Source organism: Lynx canadensis, chromosome X, assembly GCF_007474595.2.
Source record: "Lynx canadensis isolate LIC74 chromosome X, mLynCan4.pri.v2, whole genome shotgun sequence".
Taxonomy (NCBI): domain Eukaryota; kingdom Metazoa; phylum Chordata; class Mammalia; order Carnivora; family Felidae; genus Lynx; species Lynx canadensis.
The window spans coordinates 120,043,418-120,064,222 of record NC_044321.2 but is presented as its reverse complement, the minus strand read 5'-3'; the positions used below and the strand labels follow the sequence as shown (position 1 = coordinate 120,064,222).

Sequence of the window (20,805 nt, the reverse complement as noted above, 5' to 3'; positions counted from 1 at the left end):
ACTCAGGGATGTGGCCAGGGGAGAGAAACGCTCCAGAGAGAAGGCAGAGAAGGTGACAGTGGGGCAGAGAAACACTCTGATTTCATTTGTGCATAAACCTGCCCCATTTCCCCCCAACCACACACATAGAGACATGGTGGTTTGCCCTCTAGTGAGTACTTACATCAAGCACTTTCCCCCTTAACACTGATACCACCTTCCTCTTTCATTCAGAGCCATTTCTGGAAGGCCTTCTCTGGTCCAAGACTTGCACCAGATGCTGGCGATTCCAAACTGAATGTCATAATGAGGCCTGCTCCAGTGGTCCTTACAGTCAATGAGGGGAATGGACAATAAATCAAGGGGAAAATCTATATAATTGCAAATCATGGTCAATATGAAAACAAAAGGATGAAAAGTAAGCATTGAAGAAGAATTACTGTATTCAGGGTGGTTTAAAAAGCCACTTTAAGAAGGTGAGAGGATGAAAAGGAGCCCAAATTTTGGGAGTACTGGGGAAAAGCCTGGGAAAGCAAAGGAACAACAAGGGTTTAACCTCTGAGGCAGGCGTTTTCAAGATATAAAAAGGCCTAAGCCCCTTGCCTGGAGTAGAACCACTGAAAGGGACATGAGTGGGAGCTACACTGGGAGGACTAGGCAAGGACCTCATAGGCCATGGACAGGAGTCAGGTAGCCATTGGAGTGTTCTGAGCCAAGCAGTGACGTGATCAGATAGGCAGTTTTTTTTTTAATTTTTCTTATTTATTTAAATATAGAGAGCATGAGCAGGGGACAGACAGAGAGAGGGAGGGAGAGAGAGAATCCCAAGCAAGCTCCGTGCTGACGGTGGGGAGCCTGACACGGGGTGGCCGACATGAGGCTTGATCCCACAAACCATGAGATCATGACCTGAGCTGAAGTTAAGAGTCAGATGCTCAACCAACTGAGCCATCCAGGTGCCCCTTGAGATAAGCATTTTAGAATGACCCCCTGATTACTTTTTGGAAAATGGGTGCAGAAGAAACCCAAACAAGGAGTGAGTGGGAACATAGTGAGTTATCCTTGGTAAATATGGCAGTGGCATGGAGAGGCAGTAGCCATGAAGCAATGCAGAAGCACTCCAGGGAGGTGTGTCTGGGTAGGCCCCAAGCTTCACACTATAGCCCCCTTTTGCAAAGGCAGAGGAGTCTCTTTTGATGAATATTCACTTCTTACTCACTTCAAAATGAAGAGTGTATATATATATATATATATATATATATATATATATAAAAGAGTAAGGCCCTTAATGGATTGGAACTGATTAGAAGCTCTGTGTGTACAGGGGTCAGAGAGACTTACTCACTGGAGGCCATGGTTGTGGAGTCAGAAGTAGGTGAACTGGGTTTCCTATGGTGGATTTACTCATGGTAGTGTCTGAAGGTCTCTTCTCTTGACCTAGTTTTTTTTGTTGTTTTTTTTTTTTTCTCAATGGAGAAATTTTTTTTCATCTTTTGCCTGGGAGATAGTCACCTTATTACCAGTGGTCTGGGAGCTGGGTGGGAAATGGAGCTGGGTGTTTCACTGTTCATCTATCTACACCTTCACCTCATTTTCTAGTTTTTAGTAAGTGCTTCTACCCCAAGGCATGCATCAGCATTTGCTGGAATACTTCAGTCACCACACCTCAGTGGTTTATAACATTTCTTTCTCATGCACAGGCCTTTGGGTTGGTTGTGGTGTGCATCAGTTTATGGACATAGCTTCAGGTCTGCTCCATTTGTCTTCTCATTCTGGAACCCAAATGGAAGGAACAGTGGCTACCTGAGTAAGGCAGGGTCTCCTGATGGTTTAGGGCAGGGGTAGAATATGGCAAGCTAAATGACACAATCACATTGAAGCCTCTCGCTGGACATGGTATACCTCATCTCCGTTCACATTTCATTGGCCAATGCAAGTCATGAATCAAAGCCCAAAGGAGTGGGGCATGGAAGTATTTTCTACCTACAGTGAACCATGGCAAGGACAGGGAGGGAAGGGAGACTTATGACCAAATAAATCTTCCTACGTCATCTGCGGAGGCAATGGTATTAGATGGAGACCTGAATGATGGGGAGGTGTTGGGCATCTGGAGAGGAAGAACACTCCCAAAAGAAGGAATAGCACACGAGAGCTTGGTGAGTCCCTAGAACTGGGAGATCTGAGTGGTTGGAGCAGAGTGAGTAAGGGATCAGCATGAGGTGAGGTCAGATAGGCACTTGGGTCAGTGAGGCAGAAGGCCATGAGAAGAGGTCAAGATTCATTTCCAAGAGTGATATGAAGCCCCAGCCTGGCATATTTTAAGAGAGGGATGTGACAGGTTTGTATTTACTTTTTAAAGGATCTCTCTAGCTGCTTTGGGAAAGAAAGATGGAACGGGAAAGAAAGGTCACAAGAGGACCAAATAGGAGGTGAATGCAGTCAGTAGTTTAAGCTAAAGATACTGGCATCTTGGACTTATGGTGTAGCCATGGAGATAGAAGTTGGTGGGCTTGGAAGACTGCTGGAAGCTGAATGGACAGAACTTGGTGACAGAGTAAATGTGGGTGAGTAAGGGAGAGAAGGAGATGTGAGAATTTGGTCCCAGGCACCTACCTTGGATTACCCCAGGGCTATGGTTATCATTTAGAAACAGAGAGGTGAGGGGAAGGGAGAGGGAGAGAAATAGCAAGATCATAGGGCGTGGAGGAAAGGTCATTTCTAAACTGAGGAGTCTTGCTGGGACATACTGAGGTCTCTTAGGACAAAATAACCCAAAGAACCTTCCATGAGCAATAAAAGGGAGCCAAGTGGTGGGTCTGGCAGAGTGAGCTTGCAGCCTGAGAGGGGCTGGCCCAAGGCAAGTTCACCTCCAGGGCAAATGAGTCTGAGAAAGTGCAGCAAACTGTCCAGAGGCAGTTCATTGGAGTGTGATTCTTTTTATCATTATTATCATTGACAGTGGGTACCGCTGGGGAGAGGAATAGAGCATGTGGGACTGTAAGAGGTCCATGGTATGCTATTATATTTTGTTCCACATAAATGTGGACCGTTTACATTCTTTTACATATAATATATCATGTTATTCCTGTGGGGCAAAAACCATGAAAACCATAAAGGAATTCACTATAATAATTGAATGTAGCATGGTATATATTTAAGAACTAGGGAAATGAGCATGTTTCAGCTTTAGCTATGCCGTCTCATCACTGTGGGACATAGAGCAAGTCCATTTCCTCCATGGGCCTCAGTTTCCCCATCTGTACAATGAGGAAATGTCACTGTAACCTGCTTACTCTGAAGGCCTGGGACTCTGTAACCCTGAGGCTATCCTCATGTGGCCCATGTGCTTCCTCTTTCCTTAGTGCATCTTTACCCCTTCACCACTCCCAGGAGTTCAAATGGTCCCCATGGAGTGAGTGAGGGAGGAAGAGAAAAACTGTGCAGATGACTTTATGGAAGAGTTTTACTGAGAAGGAGCACAGAGAACCAGGGCTGTCATTAGAGGGAAATGCGAAGACAAAAGAGAGCCAGTATACGAGAGGCAGCCAGTACAGGTTTGGGACTTAAATGGATAGAGTGTGACACTGTAGTGGATGCTTGCTACATATTTGTTGGATTAAATTTACATTAAAGCAATCCTAGCAATGGAGATGCACAGTTGCAAAGCATGGAGAGAAGAGATGTAGTTGAAGTATTTACTTTTTAGGAAGGGATTTCAAGGGTAGTGAGGGAAATAATGTTTAATGTTTGATTTTGGACACACTAAAAATAAGATACTCATGGAATTTTCAGTAGTCTTAGAAATTTGTATTGAAAACTTGGGAGAGAGTTAGAAGCTAGAGGTAGAGATTTGGAAGACATTGTTAAAGGTCATAGTTGAAGCCAGAACGAGATTATTCAGGGAGAGTGTAGTGTGAACTAAACACAAGGCAGAGAAGGGAACCTGAGAACTGAAACACTTCAGGGCCAGGAAAGGAAGAAGAACTGAAGAGGAAAGATAAACAGGAGATAGAGGGAAGGAAAGAACCATCCTCTTCATGGCTTGGAGAGGAAACATTCATCCAGGAGCTATAGTCTGCAAGAAAAGAGGGATACTGACTTGGAGTTAGTCAATGACTACAGGGAAAGGTAGAAGTTAGCAGAGTCTGATGACAGGATGGTTAAAGTTTGGTGTTTTTTAGGGAAGAGGGGAGGAGAATGATCTGCAAGTGACAATGAGTATCGGGTTCAGGAGGAGATTTGCCTCACATTCTTGTCCAAGTGTTTAAGACACATGTTTTAACTCTTAATGTTTGTGAGCCTAGATTTTAGTATCATTCCCGTTATTCAGGTAAAGGCCAGAGAGTGAAAACTATAAATGGAAAATCTAGGACAGACGCCCAGGCAGTCTGGTGCCAGAGACTGGACTCTTACCACCATGCGGATTGCCTCCCAAGAGAAAAAAAGGAATATTCTGCTAAAAATTAATTGTATCTGTTACTATGGTTAATGCTATCTGAACCATAATCTTTGAGGCTATATTTTGGATTACTAGTAGAATGGACTTATTGTGTTCCCCCAAAATTTGTATGGTGATGTCCTAACCCTTAATTTTTCATAATGTGAACTTATTTTGCCGTTAAATGTTCTACCAGTGAGGCATACCCTCTCTGCTAGAATGGGAACTTATTTTGAAATAGGGTCATTGCAGATGTAATTTATTAAAATTGAGTAGTTTGGGCCTCTAATCCAATATGACTGATGCTCTTTTAAAAAGTATAAATTTTGAGGGGCGCCTCGGTGGCTCAGTTTGCTAAGCGTCCAATTGCGGCTCAACTCATGATCTCACAGTTTGTGTGTTTGAGCTCCTTGTCGGGGTTTGCACTTGACAGCTCAGAGTCTGGAGCCTCCTTTGGATTTTGTGTCTCCCTCTCTCTCTGCCCCTCCCCTGCTCACACTCTCTCTGTTTCTCAAAAATAAGTAAACCTTAAAAAATTTTAAGTAGAAATTTTGATGCAGAGGCATACACAGGTAGATAATGCTTGTGTACATTGGTTTTGTGCTGCCACATACCAAGGCTACCAGAAGTTTGGAGAAAGACATGGAACAGGTCCTTTCTTAGCATCTCTAGAAGGAACAAACTCTGCTGACACCTCTATTTCCAACTTCTAGCCTCCAGAACTTTGAGACAATAAATTTTTGTTTTTTGAGAAATTGCCACCCAGTTCAAGGTAACTTTTACTACAGCCCAAGGAGCCTAATACACCTGGGAAAGCTTTATTCCCCTTGAATTCATATCCTAGGGGATATTATAGGAACTTCTTGGCTTTCTTTTTTTGCACTAGCTCTGAAGCCTTTGTATGCTTGCCCACATATCATGGGAGGGTTGGGACCCTAGTTGCCAAGGAAACTCTAGGGTTTGGCTGGTGTTGGCCTTGTGTATCTGCTGTTCTGTGTTGATCTGTCACCTGCCTCCTGATGGGCTTCTGAGGTTAGGCTCCTCCTCTGTGTTCTTGTTGGTGGCCTCTTTTTGTCTCCCCAAAGTTCTTGTCAGCCACAGAGAAACCAGACTATAATTTCTTCAAATCTTGAGGGCGTGTATGAGGAGGCCCGTGATCAGGATCCCTGAAGGGAATGACACAGAAGTGTTCTCTGTAGGCAAAGAGGTTGTGAGCAATCCAGTAAGACACTTGTCACTAGCAGTGACAACTGTAAGCAAGGTGTCTGGCCTAAATTGGGATGACCTAATGGGGCAAAGTTGGGCCAAATTGATCCTGCCTGAGTCTGTGGTATTCACATACTCCTTGGCAGAACTGAGCCTTTTCAGGTCAACTCACACAAGAAGGCAGCTACCAGTACATGGCCTCCAGACAGAACCTAGGCCCTCCCTCTTGGGGGACATCGAATGCCCCCATGGCATGTATCTTTGATTTAGAGAGAAGCAGATACTAGCTGAGAAAGATATCTCCCTCTAAGGAGTGGGAGATGGCTAGGTAAAATGCTGTTTTCCAATGGAGAAGTTTGGCCCAAGTCAAACTGCAAAGAGATCCTGTCCATCAAGAATCTGTTTGACTCCCAGCTCTGATGTTCCTCCAACCTCAGTAGATAACACTTATTTCACTCACCAGCTGGATCCCGGTAGCCACTTCTGATATAACACAAGTGCTCCTTCTAGTCCATCACCAACACTGCTTTCTTTCTCACTGACTTCTCTAGTTCACAGACATGAGCATGTTATCCCTCTCCTGTAAAAACTTCTGGGGAAGTGATACTTCATTTGAGATTCTGGTTGCCTACTTCACATGTGGAACAGAAGTCCAAAGTTAGCATGGGTACCACAGGAACTTCATAACCCCATACAACTTCCCTGTGGAACTGCTCCCTCTTCTTGCCCCTCTATCCATCACTCCAGACCCCGTCTACACCAGCCTTTTCCCCAGACACCAGATATCCTCTGACCATTCAACTCCATCCACTACAGGATAAGGGTCTTGGCTGTGAGGAGCTTACCAGGATTGTGAGGCCTGAGAGAAGGCAAACAGTCAAGGTGGGGTCAAAGATCAGCCCAGATTTTGGTATGGAGGTACTTTACAGTCTATGGCAAAGGGAGGGGAAATCCAAACAGCATGTGGAAGTCTTGCTGAGTTGTGGATTTTTATGTTCCCCACTTTGCAAGAAGTATAGTAGAGAGAAGGGAACTGGGCATAGACAGAGCCCAGAGTATTGCACAAAGCTCTCACTGAGATTATGACTGAATACTAATGCTGCATGCTCAGATTGAGACATTACAAGTTTTGGCACAGAACACCCTCCAGGAGCTGTAAGATGGAGAACTACCAGACCTTACACAGTGTTCCCACCAGCCAGAGCGGAGAGACCATATTGAAGTCCCCAGATGTTCATCACAGAACCCAGTAAGGCCATACATTAGGAGAATGGTTCATGTAGCTCTACAAGACCTATATTAACAAGGCCTAAAAATGAGCCTTAAGAAGCTCATTCTGGTCTGTAAGTAAACAAACTTCATGATGGAACAAAACTCAACCCAGAAATAAGGTAAACAAAACCAAGACACTTAACAACCTAACAACCAAATGGCAGACTTCTATGCAAAATTTCTAGATATGTTAAGGAAGAAAACATGACCCATAACCAAGGGGGAAATGTACCAGTAGGTTCAGAAATAGCAAGGATGATGGGGTTAACACATAAAGACTTAAATACAGCAATTGGAAACAAATATGCTACAGAATTGAAAGAGAAGCATGAATATAATGAAGGAACCAATGAGTAAAAGTCTCAGCAGGGAAATGATAACTATAATGAAGAAACAAATGGAAACTCTATAACTGAAAAATACAGAAGAGGGAATATAGAAAACTGTAATAGACCCACAGGTACACAGTTAATTGATTTTTGACCAACACTCCAAATAAAATTGATGTCAAAATGAAAAGTTTTCAAATGCATCCTGACTCCTCACATCCCCTAAAATACAAAAATTGGTTTAGGTACATCCCAAGACATAAATGCAAAAGCTAAAACTACAGAGCTTCTAGAGGAAAACAGATGTTTTCTGTAAAACATTTGTAAATGTAGGCCAAGCAAAGATCTCTTAGGCAGGACCCAGAAACTAGTCACTGTAGAAGAAAATAAATAATGCAATGGACCTCATCATAGTTAAATCCATCTGCTTATGAACAGACACCACTAAGAATATGCATAGACAAGACACAACATGCAGAAAATAGTCCCAACATATATATCTTATAAAGGGCTTATATCCAAAGTGTTTTGACAATTTGCACAAGCCACTAATAAAACAAGGGAAAGGATCCTACTTGAAAACTGGGCAAGAGACTTGAATAGGCAGTTCACTGAGGAAGATAGCTAAGAAGCACACAAAAAGTGCTCCATATCATTAGTCATCCCAAAAATGCAAATTAGTATCACAATGAGATACCACTATGAGTCACTGACCAGAATGGCTAAAAGTTCAAAGCTGACAACCCCAAATTTTTGAGAAGCCCAAGAAAGAGATACTACTGATGGGAATACAAATTGTCATAACAGCTTTGCAAATCTGTGAGGAGTTTCTTATAAACATAGCCCTACTCTGTGGCATAGTAATTTCAATGCTAGGTATTTATTCAGGAGAAAGGAAAACAAACGTCCACAAAAAGACACAAACAGATGTTCACATAGGCTTTGATCACACACCAATATTAGTAACACACATAGCTGTAGACACCTTGATAACAGTAATGTACCAGGGGCTGCAGATGGATGATTGCATAGTAGGCCCAGCTGTACCACTCATCAGTTGGCACCAACAGAAGTCTTGCTCTTGTTTTGTGAAGCAGTGACATGTGCCTTGTTCTGCCTTCTTCCAACTTTCTTGTTTGATTCCTCAAAGAAATAAAAAACCACCAACCATCTGACACATGCACTCATACAAAACTCACACATCTCATTTGTTCACTCATACACTAACACATGTACACTCCCCCATTAGCACACATTCACTCATACTCATGCACACACTACCTCACACAAACTCATACATATGCACACACTCACACTCATACACCAGACACTTTCACTCATGAACACATTCATGCACACTCACATATATACACTGACACAAATCCACTTATACACACTAACATTCATATATACACTTGGCTACCCACATACTCTCAGTCACTCACACATAGTCATGTACATACAAACTTATACATGCTCACAAACACATACTCACACACACACAAGACACATTACCCATGTACACAATTATACATACATGCATTCACTCACACATGCTTATTTTGCTCATTCACATATATACACATACAATGACACACATTTTCACTGATACTAACGTATATAAACATACATCCACATACCTACATACTCACATAGTCACACACACTCATCCACATACAAACTAACACATATTCACCCATGCTCACACTCAACAAACACATTTACATACATTTACTAACACATTCACAGACTTACATAGTTGATCACATATTCACACACATTTACTGACACACATATAGGCACATATTCACACACTCATACACTCATACTTTCACACAATTACATTTTACACACACTTACAGATACACTGACACAGGCTGGCCTGATTTTGATGCTCCAGGTCTGGATGCCCTGAGCCCCAACGAGGCAGTGAGGGATCTTGGAGTCTCTGGCGACTGCCTGCTGTTCCTCACCCTCCCTTATTCCTGGAAGTTCCCTGGGAATCCAGACAGCCACTACACACTCCCACCAGCATCCTATTCACTGGCACCATCTGGCTCTGCTTAGCTTCATTCCCTTGCCAAGGTCCGTAAGACACTGTTTCTTAAATGTTGGCCACCTTTTGCAATTAAGACATTTCAAAGCTCTCATGGACCTTATCCTACACATACTCTCATGTTGACCAGGCAACTGTTTCCCCTCTACACCCACACCCCCAGGTGAACCTTCCCTCAATTGCCCATAGCAGAGGCAAGACTCAGCTGAAACATTCAATGAAATTTATTGAAGAGAAACATTTACTGAAACCATTGAAGAGAGGGAATGACAACACAGAGAGGAATGTCTAATGGCCACTACAGCCCACAGGTCGCGGACCCCTACTCTTGGGGTCCTGAACAAGGTGCCTCTGTTTCCCCCAACACCATGGCCCTCCTGCCATAGTCTCCCTTCCTGAGGGCCCCACGATCGGCCTCTGGCCAGGATGATGGATGCCATGGAGGGCCAGGATGATGGAGAGCCATGGCCCCTCACTCCAGAGCACTCTCCACTCTGGCCAACATGGTGGGGCCTGGTCCTGCCCTATGGCCTGCACAGGACAGTCACAGGACACTGGAAAACTCAGCACGGGGCACTGGGACAAGCCGAAGAAACTGAGTCACAAGTAACAAGAGAGTGGCACATCAGAGCACGGTTTCCGTGGAGACTCCCACAGGCCACCTCTGTCCTTGGTCCAGTGCGTCCTTCCTGAGGTCACGGTGTGAGCACCAGCCATGCTCTCTTCTGTCCTTCCCGCCATCTCCTGGGATTGGGCTCGAGAGGTCTCCGGGGTGGGGTGGGGGCGGCTGCTCAGATAAGAACACACACACATCTCCACAAGAACAAGCAGCAGTTGGCCTAAATCTACACCAAGGAAGCAGAGGTTGAGCTCACGACACCGGACGAGAGCGAGCAGAGCCTGGGCTCGCACTGAAGCTCGTGGCACACACCCGGGGCTGAGAGGTGGCTCCTGCGTTAGGCCAGGACACCCGCTGCGGGCTCCTGCACACCTCAGGGCTCTGCACGGGAATGGTAACTAGTGTGTGTGTAGGGGGAGCTGGGGGGTGAAACTTGACATGGGGGTCACTAAGGGGCCTACAGAGACACAAGTGGGCTTCCCAGAGCATGGAGTGACGTGCTCCAGGGGTCAGTGAATGAGGGTCCCCCTCTTGGGCGGCCCGAGGGGCTGGCACCCTCGAGACGGCTCCTAACATCTCCCAGGCCAGTGTGGGTGGCAGACATTTTCAGGTGCCCCTCATCTAGGCTAGGGCCAGCCACTCAGGAGTGCTTCCCAGACTGGCTGCCTGAATTGGCAGGGTTTGGTGCTGGCCTTGGCATTGCCAGCTGCTGAGTTGTCGTTCACCAGGCCAGTTCCATGCCTCCTTGCCTGCAGGCTCCTGGTCTCCAGTGGCACTGTATAAACAAAAGCAGAACAACCTCCCACCACCAAGCCCTACCCCCTCCTCCTCCTCTCCTCTACCTTTTCCTCCTCCTCCTTCTTTACCTCTTTCTCTTCCTTCTCTCCTACGCCCTTTTCTCCTCCTCCTCCTCTTCCACTTCCTTCTCTTCCTCTTCCTCCTCCTCCTGCTTTGGAACCAAAGTTTCTCTGCTACACACTCACTCACACCAAAGCCAGCTGTGAGGTACTGGCCCACCAAGTACCAGTACTCCCACCTGCCAGGCTGAGCTGAAGCTCTGGCCCAAGGATCTTCTCCTTGTAGTTTTTGCTCTCCTTGCCCCTATAGCCCTTCCAGGCTGCAGCAGAAGGAAACTGCCTGTAGGCTGGTGCTAGGCTCCCAGAGCCTTTGGTTCTCCTGCCCTCACTTGTGCAGGGGCTTGAGGGTTCTGCCTTCCTGGGGGTCCCCTAGAATAGTGTAGATAGATAATCTTGAAAACAGGCTGGACCATGTGGCCTCCTGTCTGGGGCATTACCTGTCTGTTGTACAGCTCTTCTTTGCCTGAGATGACTCCTTCAGGCAGGGCTGGTCCTGGGGAAGGCTCCTCCAGGCCCCACATGGCCTGCGGGCCAGTTGGCATCTTTAGCTCAGAGCCCACAGGGTGGGCATTTGGGGGTGGCCAGATGATGGGGCTGATGAATGAGTCCCCAGCTCTACTTTCTTCAGCCTCTGCTGTGTTGGGGTCTTTGCCTGCAGCTGGTGCACCCCATGTGCTGGGTGGGGCAACCCCCCAGTTGTGTCTCTGGCACCTCTTCAGTGCACTGTTGGCCTTCACTGAGTCCCATGTAGCTTGGTGAGTGGAGTCTTTTTCATCTGGTAGAGGATGAGGGGGCTCAGCCTGGGCATGGCTTCTTTGCCCCTCTACCCCACTCAAGTCCCCTGCTGTTTCTGTGGGCTGCCCCTTTCCCTTTTTCCAATATCTCTTTTGTTTCCTCTGCCTGAAATAAGAAGAGGTGCCCTGTTCTCCTGAGCCTACTTGGCTTTGGGCTTGGGATGGCTCTTTTCCCAAGCCCTGTTCCCATTTCCCGACTCCATTGCAGCCTGTCTCTTCTGCTTTACCAAGAGCGGGTTTGGAGGGTTGCTACACTGTGCCCTGATGTGGCCATCTTCTCCACAGCTATAGCAGAATGTGTGATGTTTCCGTTTTCCTGAACCTCGGGAGCTGGCCCTTAGCACACGCCCCCTTCGATGCTGTCCTCTGCCTCTCCTGCGCCGGGAACCTTGGGAAGGCCTGGCCTGAAGAGTGCTGCCAGGGGCAGCAAAAGACACTGCTCTGAGAGCATTGGCTCTGGCAGATGCCCTTACTCCTGCATCCAGCCCCTGTAGCCTCCCCCTTTCTGGACCAAAAGTGGCCTCCCACTCCTCCTCCTCACGCAGGAGCTTCACCAGTGCCAGAAAACCAGGTGGTTTCCTTCGCTGTTTCATCAACTTAAGCCTGTCTCGAAGTTTGTCAGTAAGGGTAGCCCCACTTAAGACTTGTTTCAGGCGAGCCTGATTCACATTCCTTCGCAATACTGCATTTTTTTCTACAGCTCTTTGGAGCAGGGGTTCCAAACGCAACACAAAGCTGGAGACTTTCTCTCCCACCTCCTGATAGGCCTTATAAAATTTCACATGGGCGATTTTACGACTTTCCACAGGTCCAAATACCTGTTGCAGGGCTGCCAGGCACTCCTCCACAGTTATGGCAGCATTGTTGGCCCGGAGCCCACTGACCACCTGCAGAGCAGGGCCCCGCAAGCATTCCATCAGCCGCCGCCTCTTTTCACCCTCAGGCACCTGCCACATCTGTAGCACCTCAGTGGTGTGCTCAAGCCAGGCTTCAAAGGCTAACGCCCCTGGGATGGACACAGTGTTCCCAGAAAAGACTCTTAGTTCTCTGTACAACATTTGTTCTAGCAGAGGCTGCACTGCTGCCCCCAGGGTCTGGGCCCAGGTCCAGAAGTCAGGTGATATGGCCACTCTTGGAGCAGGGCAGTTGGTGTCTGATCCAAGCACTCTGTTCATATCTGACACTGTCCGCCTCTCCTCCTCTAAGAAGCGGTTCAGTCTATTGAGAAATTCCCCATCTGAGTTCCGAGGTTTTACAACCACTTCCCAGGGCCCTCCCTTTCCGGGTATTTCCCTGGGGATCAAAGCATAGTCAATATCTTGGGCAAGCTCCAAGAGAAATGCTTGGGCATTCTCTTCCCTCCTGAACATCCTGCCAATGACCCTATACCTGCCCAGGTGCCTGAGAGCATCCTGGAGAGTCTCCTCAAATTCATCCTCACCACAGTCCTCAGGAATCCCCAGGATAAGCATGGACCTCTGCGTGTTCAGATGTTCCCCCCGACACCAATCCTGCAACAGGGTCAATGGCATGTCCCCAATCTCTGTGGAGCCTAATTTAGGGGATAATGATCACTGCGTGGTGCACATGTATCAGGCCAACTCCCAGGGCGACAGCAGACAGCCCAGATCTCCACAGCCTGTGAATACAAACGAGGCGAGAGCGAAGCTAAGCGCCCCCCCCCCGCCTCCGCCCCGCCGCGCCCACCCCCCAGGTGACCCTCCTCCCCCGGGGCGGTGCCTTTGCAGCCCAGGCTAGACCCCTGCCCCGCCTTCCACCCGCCCGCCGGGGCCACGGCCCCTCCCCACCGCGTCCCTCTCGCCCCCGCGGGCTGCCGCAGTCCTACTGGGGCGGGCGGAGGGCAGGCGGCGGGCGGGCGGGTCTCCCGGAGGGCTGAGCGCACCCTCCCCGGTTCTGGTACCTACCTTCCTCTGGGTCGGGGTCCTTCCTCGTCGAGGTCCCAGCAGGTGGGGCGCAGGGGCTGCGCCGAGCGGCAGCGGGGTCGTGCGCCCCTCTTTTCCTGGCTGCCTCTCACTCCCTCTCCTTCTTCCTCTCCCTGTCCCTCTCTCAGCGCGGCACGTGGGCTAGCGCGCCGGCGCCTGCTCGCCACCACTCTCTGCAGTGCGGACTCGGGGCGGGGGCGCAGTGGCGGCGGAGCGCGGACCCTCCGCGTCGCCCCGGAGACCGCCGGGCCATTGGCGCGCGCGGGTCACGCGGCCAGGCTGTGGCCACCGCCGCGGGCACCCCGGGACCGCGCGTGACGTCACCTGCTCCTTCCCCCGCCCCCGAGGGGGCGCTGGCACAGGTGGGGATCCTGGGGACCCGAGAGCCAGTGCCCCCATCCTAGACCCAACCCTGCCCACCTCCCGCCCCTCCCGGAACATGCTCTCGGGGCGTCAGCCTGGCGAGGGGTCCATATCCCCGGGTGCCCACCAGAGAGCCGCTGGGCAGGCCCGAGATGTGCCCGCCAGCGCTGCATTCTGGCATGGGTGGAGCGCGGGATGGGGGCGCGTTCTGGGGCTCCTTCACCTGTTTCCGCCCCTCCTCCACTCCACCCAGAACGGGTCCTGTCCCAGCTAGGCGAGAAGCACTTCGTCCGGGTGCTACTACGTGGAATAGATGCCACCTGCGCACATGAGCGCTCGCACACACCACCGCAACCGGGGGTCAGCAGTCCCCATACTCGCGCGGGGGCCGTGGCCGCTGTGGGCACACGACGGGCCAAGATGCGTCGCTGCCCCAGTGCCAGGGCCCTGCCCCAAAGAGGGTACTGGTTTGCTCGGTCCTTTTCCATTTTGAGTGCTGCAAGTCCACTGTCTGGAAAAGAAAGCACTCCATTTGGAGCCCAATCCCTTGGACCTGCCTTTTCGTGATGGCAGTGGGCTGTGGGTTGTACTGCATCTGTAGGGTCCCAGTGTTATCAGAAAGAGGAAAGGAATGATTGCCCTTCAGGCAAAGGTCCAGCGGTCTGTGCTCCTGCCTGCTCTGCCAACTACATCCTCACCTCCTGTGTGCAGAGCTCTCCCAAGCTACAGAAGGAGGGACCTGTGGTGGATGCCCAGGTTAGGCTCACCCATCCAGCCAAGTCTGGAGAGACACCTTGTACTGGGTGTGGCATAGAACTCTTCACTTGCTGCTATAAACATTGGGGTTCTCTTAATTACTGAGAACAAATTGAGGGTTGATGGGGGTGGGGGAGAGGGGAAAGTGGGTGATGGGCATTGAGGAGGGCACCTGTTGAGATGAGCACTGGGTGTTGTATGGAAACTAATTTGACAATAAATTATATTTAATATATAAAAAAAGAACTGTTCACTTGCATTCCCACTCCACATCATGATGATGCATTCTGTTTGCCTGACAGGGACCATGTAATAATGACCTCTAAGTGCTTTTCTCTGCTCAAACTGGATAAACGTTCCTACCATGACTTCATAAAACTTATTTCTTTTATCTCTCACCAGAACCCTGAGAGGTAGGTATTAGCATCCTTATTTGACTCATGAGGCTCAGAGAGGTGAAGGGACATATACAAAAGCATGCACCTTAATGCAGGTGGAATTGAAATTAGATTCTAAATTGGTCCCCATAACCCTTTGAGTAGACTTAGGACTATTTCTATTCTGGTTATGTCATCCACATTAGAATTACTTCCCTTATTTCTGTCCACTCACAGTCCATGTGAGGAGGAAAAATCCTCCTCATATTTACTAGAGAGTAAATTGGCTCAACTTTAGATTTGTAGGTTTCCTTCTATTCAATCATGTAGGAAAATGGGAAAATTGTTAAAAATTGTTTTTCTCAAAAGTGGTGATTCACTTTCTATGGCATATGGAATGGGACTACTCAGGGGTGCTTTGAAAGTCTACCATGTGGGGGCGCCTGGGTGGCGCAGTCGGTTAGACGTCCGACTTCAGCCAGGTCACGATCTCACGGTCCGGGAGTTCGAGCCCCGCGTCGGGCTCTGGGCTGATGGCTCGGAGCCTGGAGCCTGTTTCCGATTCTGTGTCTCCCTCTCTCTCTGCCCCTCCCCCGTTCATGCTCTGTCTCTCTCTGTCCCAAAAATAAAAAAAAAAAAATTAAAAAAAAAAGTCTACCATGTGTATCTTTTTTTCTTAAAAACATCTAAGTTACTCAAAATCCATGTCTCTTATAAAACACTTGGTTGCCAATTTCCAAATCAGCTTTTTGTGATCCTGGGATGGCAATGAAATAGCATAGTTATCTGGAAGACTACATACAGTTCCCAGTTTTGCCACTCAGAGGACTTAACCATCTACTCAACTTACAGAAGCAGAAATGAGTCTCAGTGAAGGAACACAACCAGCCCAAATGACACAATGAGTAAATGGCAAAGTTATGAGACATCAAGGGGAGATGCAAAGGCATCTCCAAGGAAAAAGGGGACATTCAGAATTTCTCTGGGAAAAGGCATGTAGAGGTCCCAGCCAGGTGCAATGCAGCAGATCTGTGGATATCCTGGATGTCAGGAAAGAGTGATTTGGAGACACCAGGGTTGAAGTGATATATTTCAATATGCTTAGTTTGAAAGTTTTTGAACCCTTTTGTAATTGGAGATAAACTTTCCTCTGGTTTTAGGGCCTCCTTGACTCTGTGCTCAAAGGATGGTAAAGAATAATGTCTCTTCTATTTAAATAGAAGGATTTTCAAGCCAGTAAAAATATCTTATTTGCTTTTATGTCTCCATTGCCTTGCATGGTTCTAGCACAAAGGCACTAAAATTGAGGAACTGGTAGATAAATTCCACTTATAAAGTGGAAAGTATAATAGAGCATGAAGGAGGCCACCTCCACTGGAGTGGCCTTCTCCTAGCTTAGACCAGTAGTGTCAGGGTTATTTAGAGAACAAATTCCTGAGCCCTACCTCTGGGGAGTCTGATCTGCTGGGTCTGAGATAGACCTGGGATTTTTTTTTTTTTACCAGAGTTTCTGGTAAGTAAATACTATAAAAAATACATTCTACAACATTAAACATACAAAAGGTCATAAAAAGTACAACCAATACTTTGATACCTACTACCTAAGATGTAAAACACTGCCAGTGAAGTTAACCTCTTTGCATACTCCTTCCCAATAGCCTCTTGCTCTCTGCCCCATAGAGAGAAGCAATGTTATGCATTTGCATTTCTTTTGTATTTCCACTGCAAATAAATTTATCTTAAACAAGTGGAAGTATTGTGTTCTCATGTTTTAAACTTTGTATAAAGGTATCATATTGTTGGTATTCACCCATCTAGTTAACTAATCATTGTTTGTGAGAATCACCATTTTGATACATGCAAGTTCGGTTCATCAATTTTCACTTCTGTATAATATTCCATTGTAGGGGTGTATGTATGTGTATGTGTGTGTGTGTATACAAAAATGTACTTATAAGTTTTCACATTGATGAATATATAAGTTGTTTCTCATTTTTAGTATCACAAATAATGCTTCTCTAAAATATTGTTGGAGAGTTTCACTATGGTATGTACCTAGCAGTGGCATTGCTGGGTCAAAGACTATTTTTAGTGTTAAGATACATTGTCAAACTGTTCTTCAGTTTGATATACCAATTTATACCTCTATCAATCTCCACATCATCACCAACATATTACGTGACTTAAATGTTGCCAATTTAGAGGGATGCCAATTGTTATTTCTTATGTTTTACTTTGAATTTCTCTGATTATAAATGAGGTTTAATACCTTAGTTAGGGGTCCATTTCTGATTCCTTTTGTTTGAAATTCTTACTAATCTTTCCCATTTCTTTATTGGAAGTTTCTCATTTTTATGCTTCATAGGAGTTCTTTGTGTAATCTGGAAACTTTTTCTATTTAAGTTACTTTTGTTGGTAACTAATTGGTAACCAATTACCCAAAGCATACTGGCTTACAACAACCATTTTATTTTGCTCACAATTTTGTGAGTTAGGAACTAGGGGAAAGTTTAGCTGGGCGGTTCTCACTTAGGATTTCTCATGTGGTTGAATATGTGAGCTGGGAATTTAATGATATGCAGGCATAACTGGGCTGGAAACCTGAGATGGCTCACTCACATGGCTGACATTGAATCGTATTTTGGGTACTCACAGCCAATAACATTCTAAATGTTTACACACAGTCAGATTACAATACCTCCTCTGAATTACCATTCTTGGGTCAATGAAGTTTTTGCTGTGGACTATAATAAATTTCTGTGGGAGAATGCATGTATAGACAGAAATTACTCCCCTTAATTATTTAAGATTGCTATATGTTGGATTATATCCTCCCAAAATTCATATGGTGAAATCCTAACCTCCAGTATATCAGAATGTGGCCTTATTTGCAATTAAAGACATTCATTGCAGATGTAATTATAAAAAAAGTTATGCAGCCATAATTTTGCATTATTTTGAATTAATAAACTTTATTTTTTAGAGCAAGTTTTGGTTCACAGCAAAATTGAGTGGGAAATATAGAAATTTCCTGTATACTCATTATTCCCCAACACACACAACCCCCTACACTATTGACATCTCACAATATAGTGATACATTTATTACAATTACTCAAACTGGTTTACATTAAGTTTATTCTTGGTGTTGTACATCCTCTGGGTTTTGACAAATATAATGACATATATCCACCATTATAATATTATAAAAAGTAGTTTCATTGCCTTAAAAATCCTCTGTGTTCTGCCCATTCATCCTTTCCTCCCCACTAAATCCTAGCAACCACTGATCTTTTTACTGTCTCCACAGTTTTGATTTGTTCAGAATGTCATGTAGCTGGAATTATATAGTATATATCCTTTTCAGATTGACTTCTTTTATTTAGTAATATACATTTAACATTTTTCCATGTCTTTTCATGACTTGATAACTCATTTCTTTTTAATGCTTAATAATTTTCCATTGTCTGGATGCACCATAGTTTATCCATTCAACTACATATTTTTCTTTCTTTTACACATGACTTATTTTTTAAAATATTTTTGAATATATGAAATTTATTGTCAAATTGGTTTCCATACAACACCCAGTGCTCATCCCAAAAGATGCGCTCTTCAATACCCATCAGCCACCCCCCTCCCTCCCACCCCCCATCAACCCTCAGTTTGCTCTCAGGTTTTAACAGTCTCTTATGCTTTGGCTCTCTCCCACTCTAACCTCTCTCCCTTTTTTTTTTCCTTCCCCTCCCCCATGGGTTCCTGTTAAGTTTCTCAGGATCCACATAAGAATGAAACCATATGGTATCTGTCTTTCTCTGTATGGCTTATTTCACTTAGCATCACACTCTCCAGTTCCATCCACGTTGCTACAAAAGGCCATATTTCATTCTTTCTCATTGCCACGTAGTACTCCATTGTGTATATAAACCACAATTTCGTTATCCATTCATCAGTTGATGGACATTTAGGCTTTTTCCACAATTTGGCTATTGTGGAGAGTGCTACTATAAACATTGGGGTACAAGTGCCCCTATGCATCAGTACTCCTGTATCCCTTGGGTAAACTCTTAGCAGTGCTACTGCTGGGTCATAGGGTAGGTCTATTTTTAATTTTTTGAGGAACCTTCACACTGTTTTCCAGAGCGGCTGCACCAGTTTGCATTCCCACCAACAGTGCAAGAGGGTTCCCGTTTCTCCACATTCTCTCCAGCATCTATAGTCTCCTGATTCGTTCATTTTGGTCACTCTGACTGGTGTAAGGTGATATCTGAGTGTGGTTTTGATTTGTATTTCCCTGATAAGGAGCGATGTTGAGCATCTTTTAATGTGCCTGTTGACCATCCGGATGTCTTCTTTAGAGAAGTGTCTATTCATGTTTTCTGCCCATTTCTTCACTGGATTATTTGTTTTTTGGGTGTGGAGTTTGGTGAGCTCCTTATAGATTTTGGATACTAGCCCTTTGTCCGATATGTCATTTGCAAATATCTTTTCCCATTCCGTTGGTTCCCTTTTAGTTTTGTTGATTGTTTCCTTTGCTGTGTAGAAGCATTTTATCTTCATGAGCTCCCATTAGTTCATTTTTCCTTTTAATGCCGTTGCCTTTGGGGATGTGTCAAGTAAGAAATTGCTACGGCTGAGGTCAGAGAGGTCTTTTCCTGCTTTCTCTTCTAGTGTTTTGGTGGTTTCCTGTCTCACATTCAGGTCCTTTATCCATTTTCAGTTTATTTTTGTGAATGGTGTGAGAAAGTGGTCTAGTTTCAACCTTCTGCATGTTGCTGTCCAGTTGTCCCAGCACCATTTGTTAAAGAGACTGTCTTTGTTCCATTGGATATTCTTTCCTGCTTTGTCAAAGATTAGTTGGCCATACTTTTGTGGGTCCAGTTCTGGGGTTCCTATTCTACTCCATTGGTCTATGTGTCTGTTTTTGTGCCAATACCATGCTGTCTTGATGATTACAGCTTTGTAGTAGAGGCTAAAGTCTGGGATTATGATGCCTCCTGCTTTGGTCTTCTTCTTCAAAATTACTTTGCCCATTTGGGGCCTTGTGTGGTTTCATATGAATTTTAGGATTGCTTGTTCTAGTTTCGAGAAGAATGCTGGTGCAATTTTGATTGGGATTGCATTGAATGTGTAGATAGCTTTGGGTAGTATTGACATTTTAACAATAGTTATTCTTCCAATCCATGAGCAGGGAATGTTTTTCCATTTCTTTATATCTTCTTCAATTTCCTTCATAAGCTTTCTATAGTTTTCAGCATACAGATCTTTTACATCTTTGGTTAGATTTATTCCTAGGTATTTTATGCTTCTTGGTGCAATTGTGAATGGGATCAGTTTCTTTATTTGTCTTTCTGTTGTTTCATTATTAGTGTATAAGAATGCAACTGATTTCTGTACATTGATTTTGCATCCTTCAACTTTGCTGAATTCATGTATCACCACTTCTATCAGACTTTTGGTGGAGTCTATTGGATTTTCCATGTATAATATCATGTCATCTGCAAAAAGTGAAAGCTTGACTTCATCTTTGCCAATTTTGATGCCTTTGATTTCCTTTTGTTGTCTGATTGCTGATGCTAGAACTTCCAACACTATGTTAAACAACAGCGGTGAGAGTGGACATCCCTGTCGTTTTCCTGATCTCGGGGAAAAAGCTTTCAGTTTTTCCCATTAAGGATGATGTTAGCTGTGGGCTTTTCATAAACGGCTTTTATGATGCTTAAGTATGGTCCTTCTATCCCGACTTTCTTGAGGGTTTTTATTAAAAAGGATGCTGAATTTTGTCAAATGCTTTTTCTGCATTGATTGACAGGATCT

General features: G+C 45.6%; 1 protein-coding gene across 2 annotated transcripts; it reads right to left on the bottom strand.

The window, feature by feature from the left end:
* Positions 1-10,806: 10,806 nt before the first annotated feature.
* PNMA3 (PNMA family member 3) lies at positions 10,807-13,653 on the bottom strand. 2 transcript variants are annotated; one of them, XM_032592130.1, is made up of 3 exons: positions 13,476-13,653; positions 11,778-13,189; positions 10,807-11,656 (listed from the first exon to the last, which is right to left on the bottom strand). In XM_032592130.1, exons 2-3 carry the CDS (start codon positions 13,080-13,082, stop codon positions 11,552-11,554), a joined length of 1,410 nt encoding a protein of 469 aa, XP_032448021.1. In that variant the 5' UTR covers positions 13,083-13,189; positions 13,476-13,653; the 3' UTR covers positions 10,807-11,551. The 2 variants fall into 2 exon arrangements, with proteins under 2 accessions (XP_032448021.1, XP_030162105.1); XM_030306245.1 differs by having other exon boundaries at positions 10,807-13,189.
* Between the last annotated feature and the right edge of the window lie 7,152 nt (positions 13,654-20,805).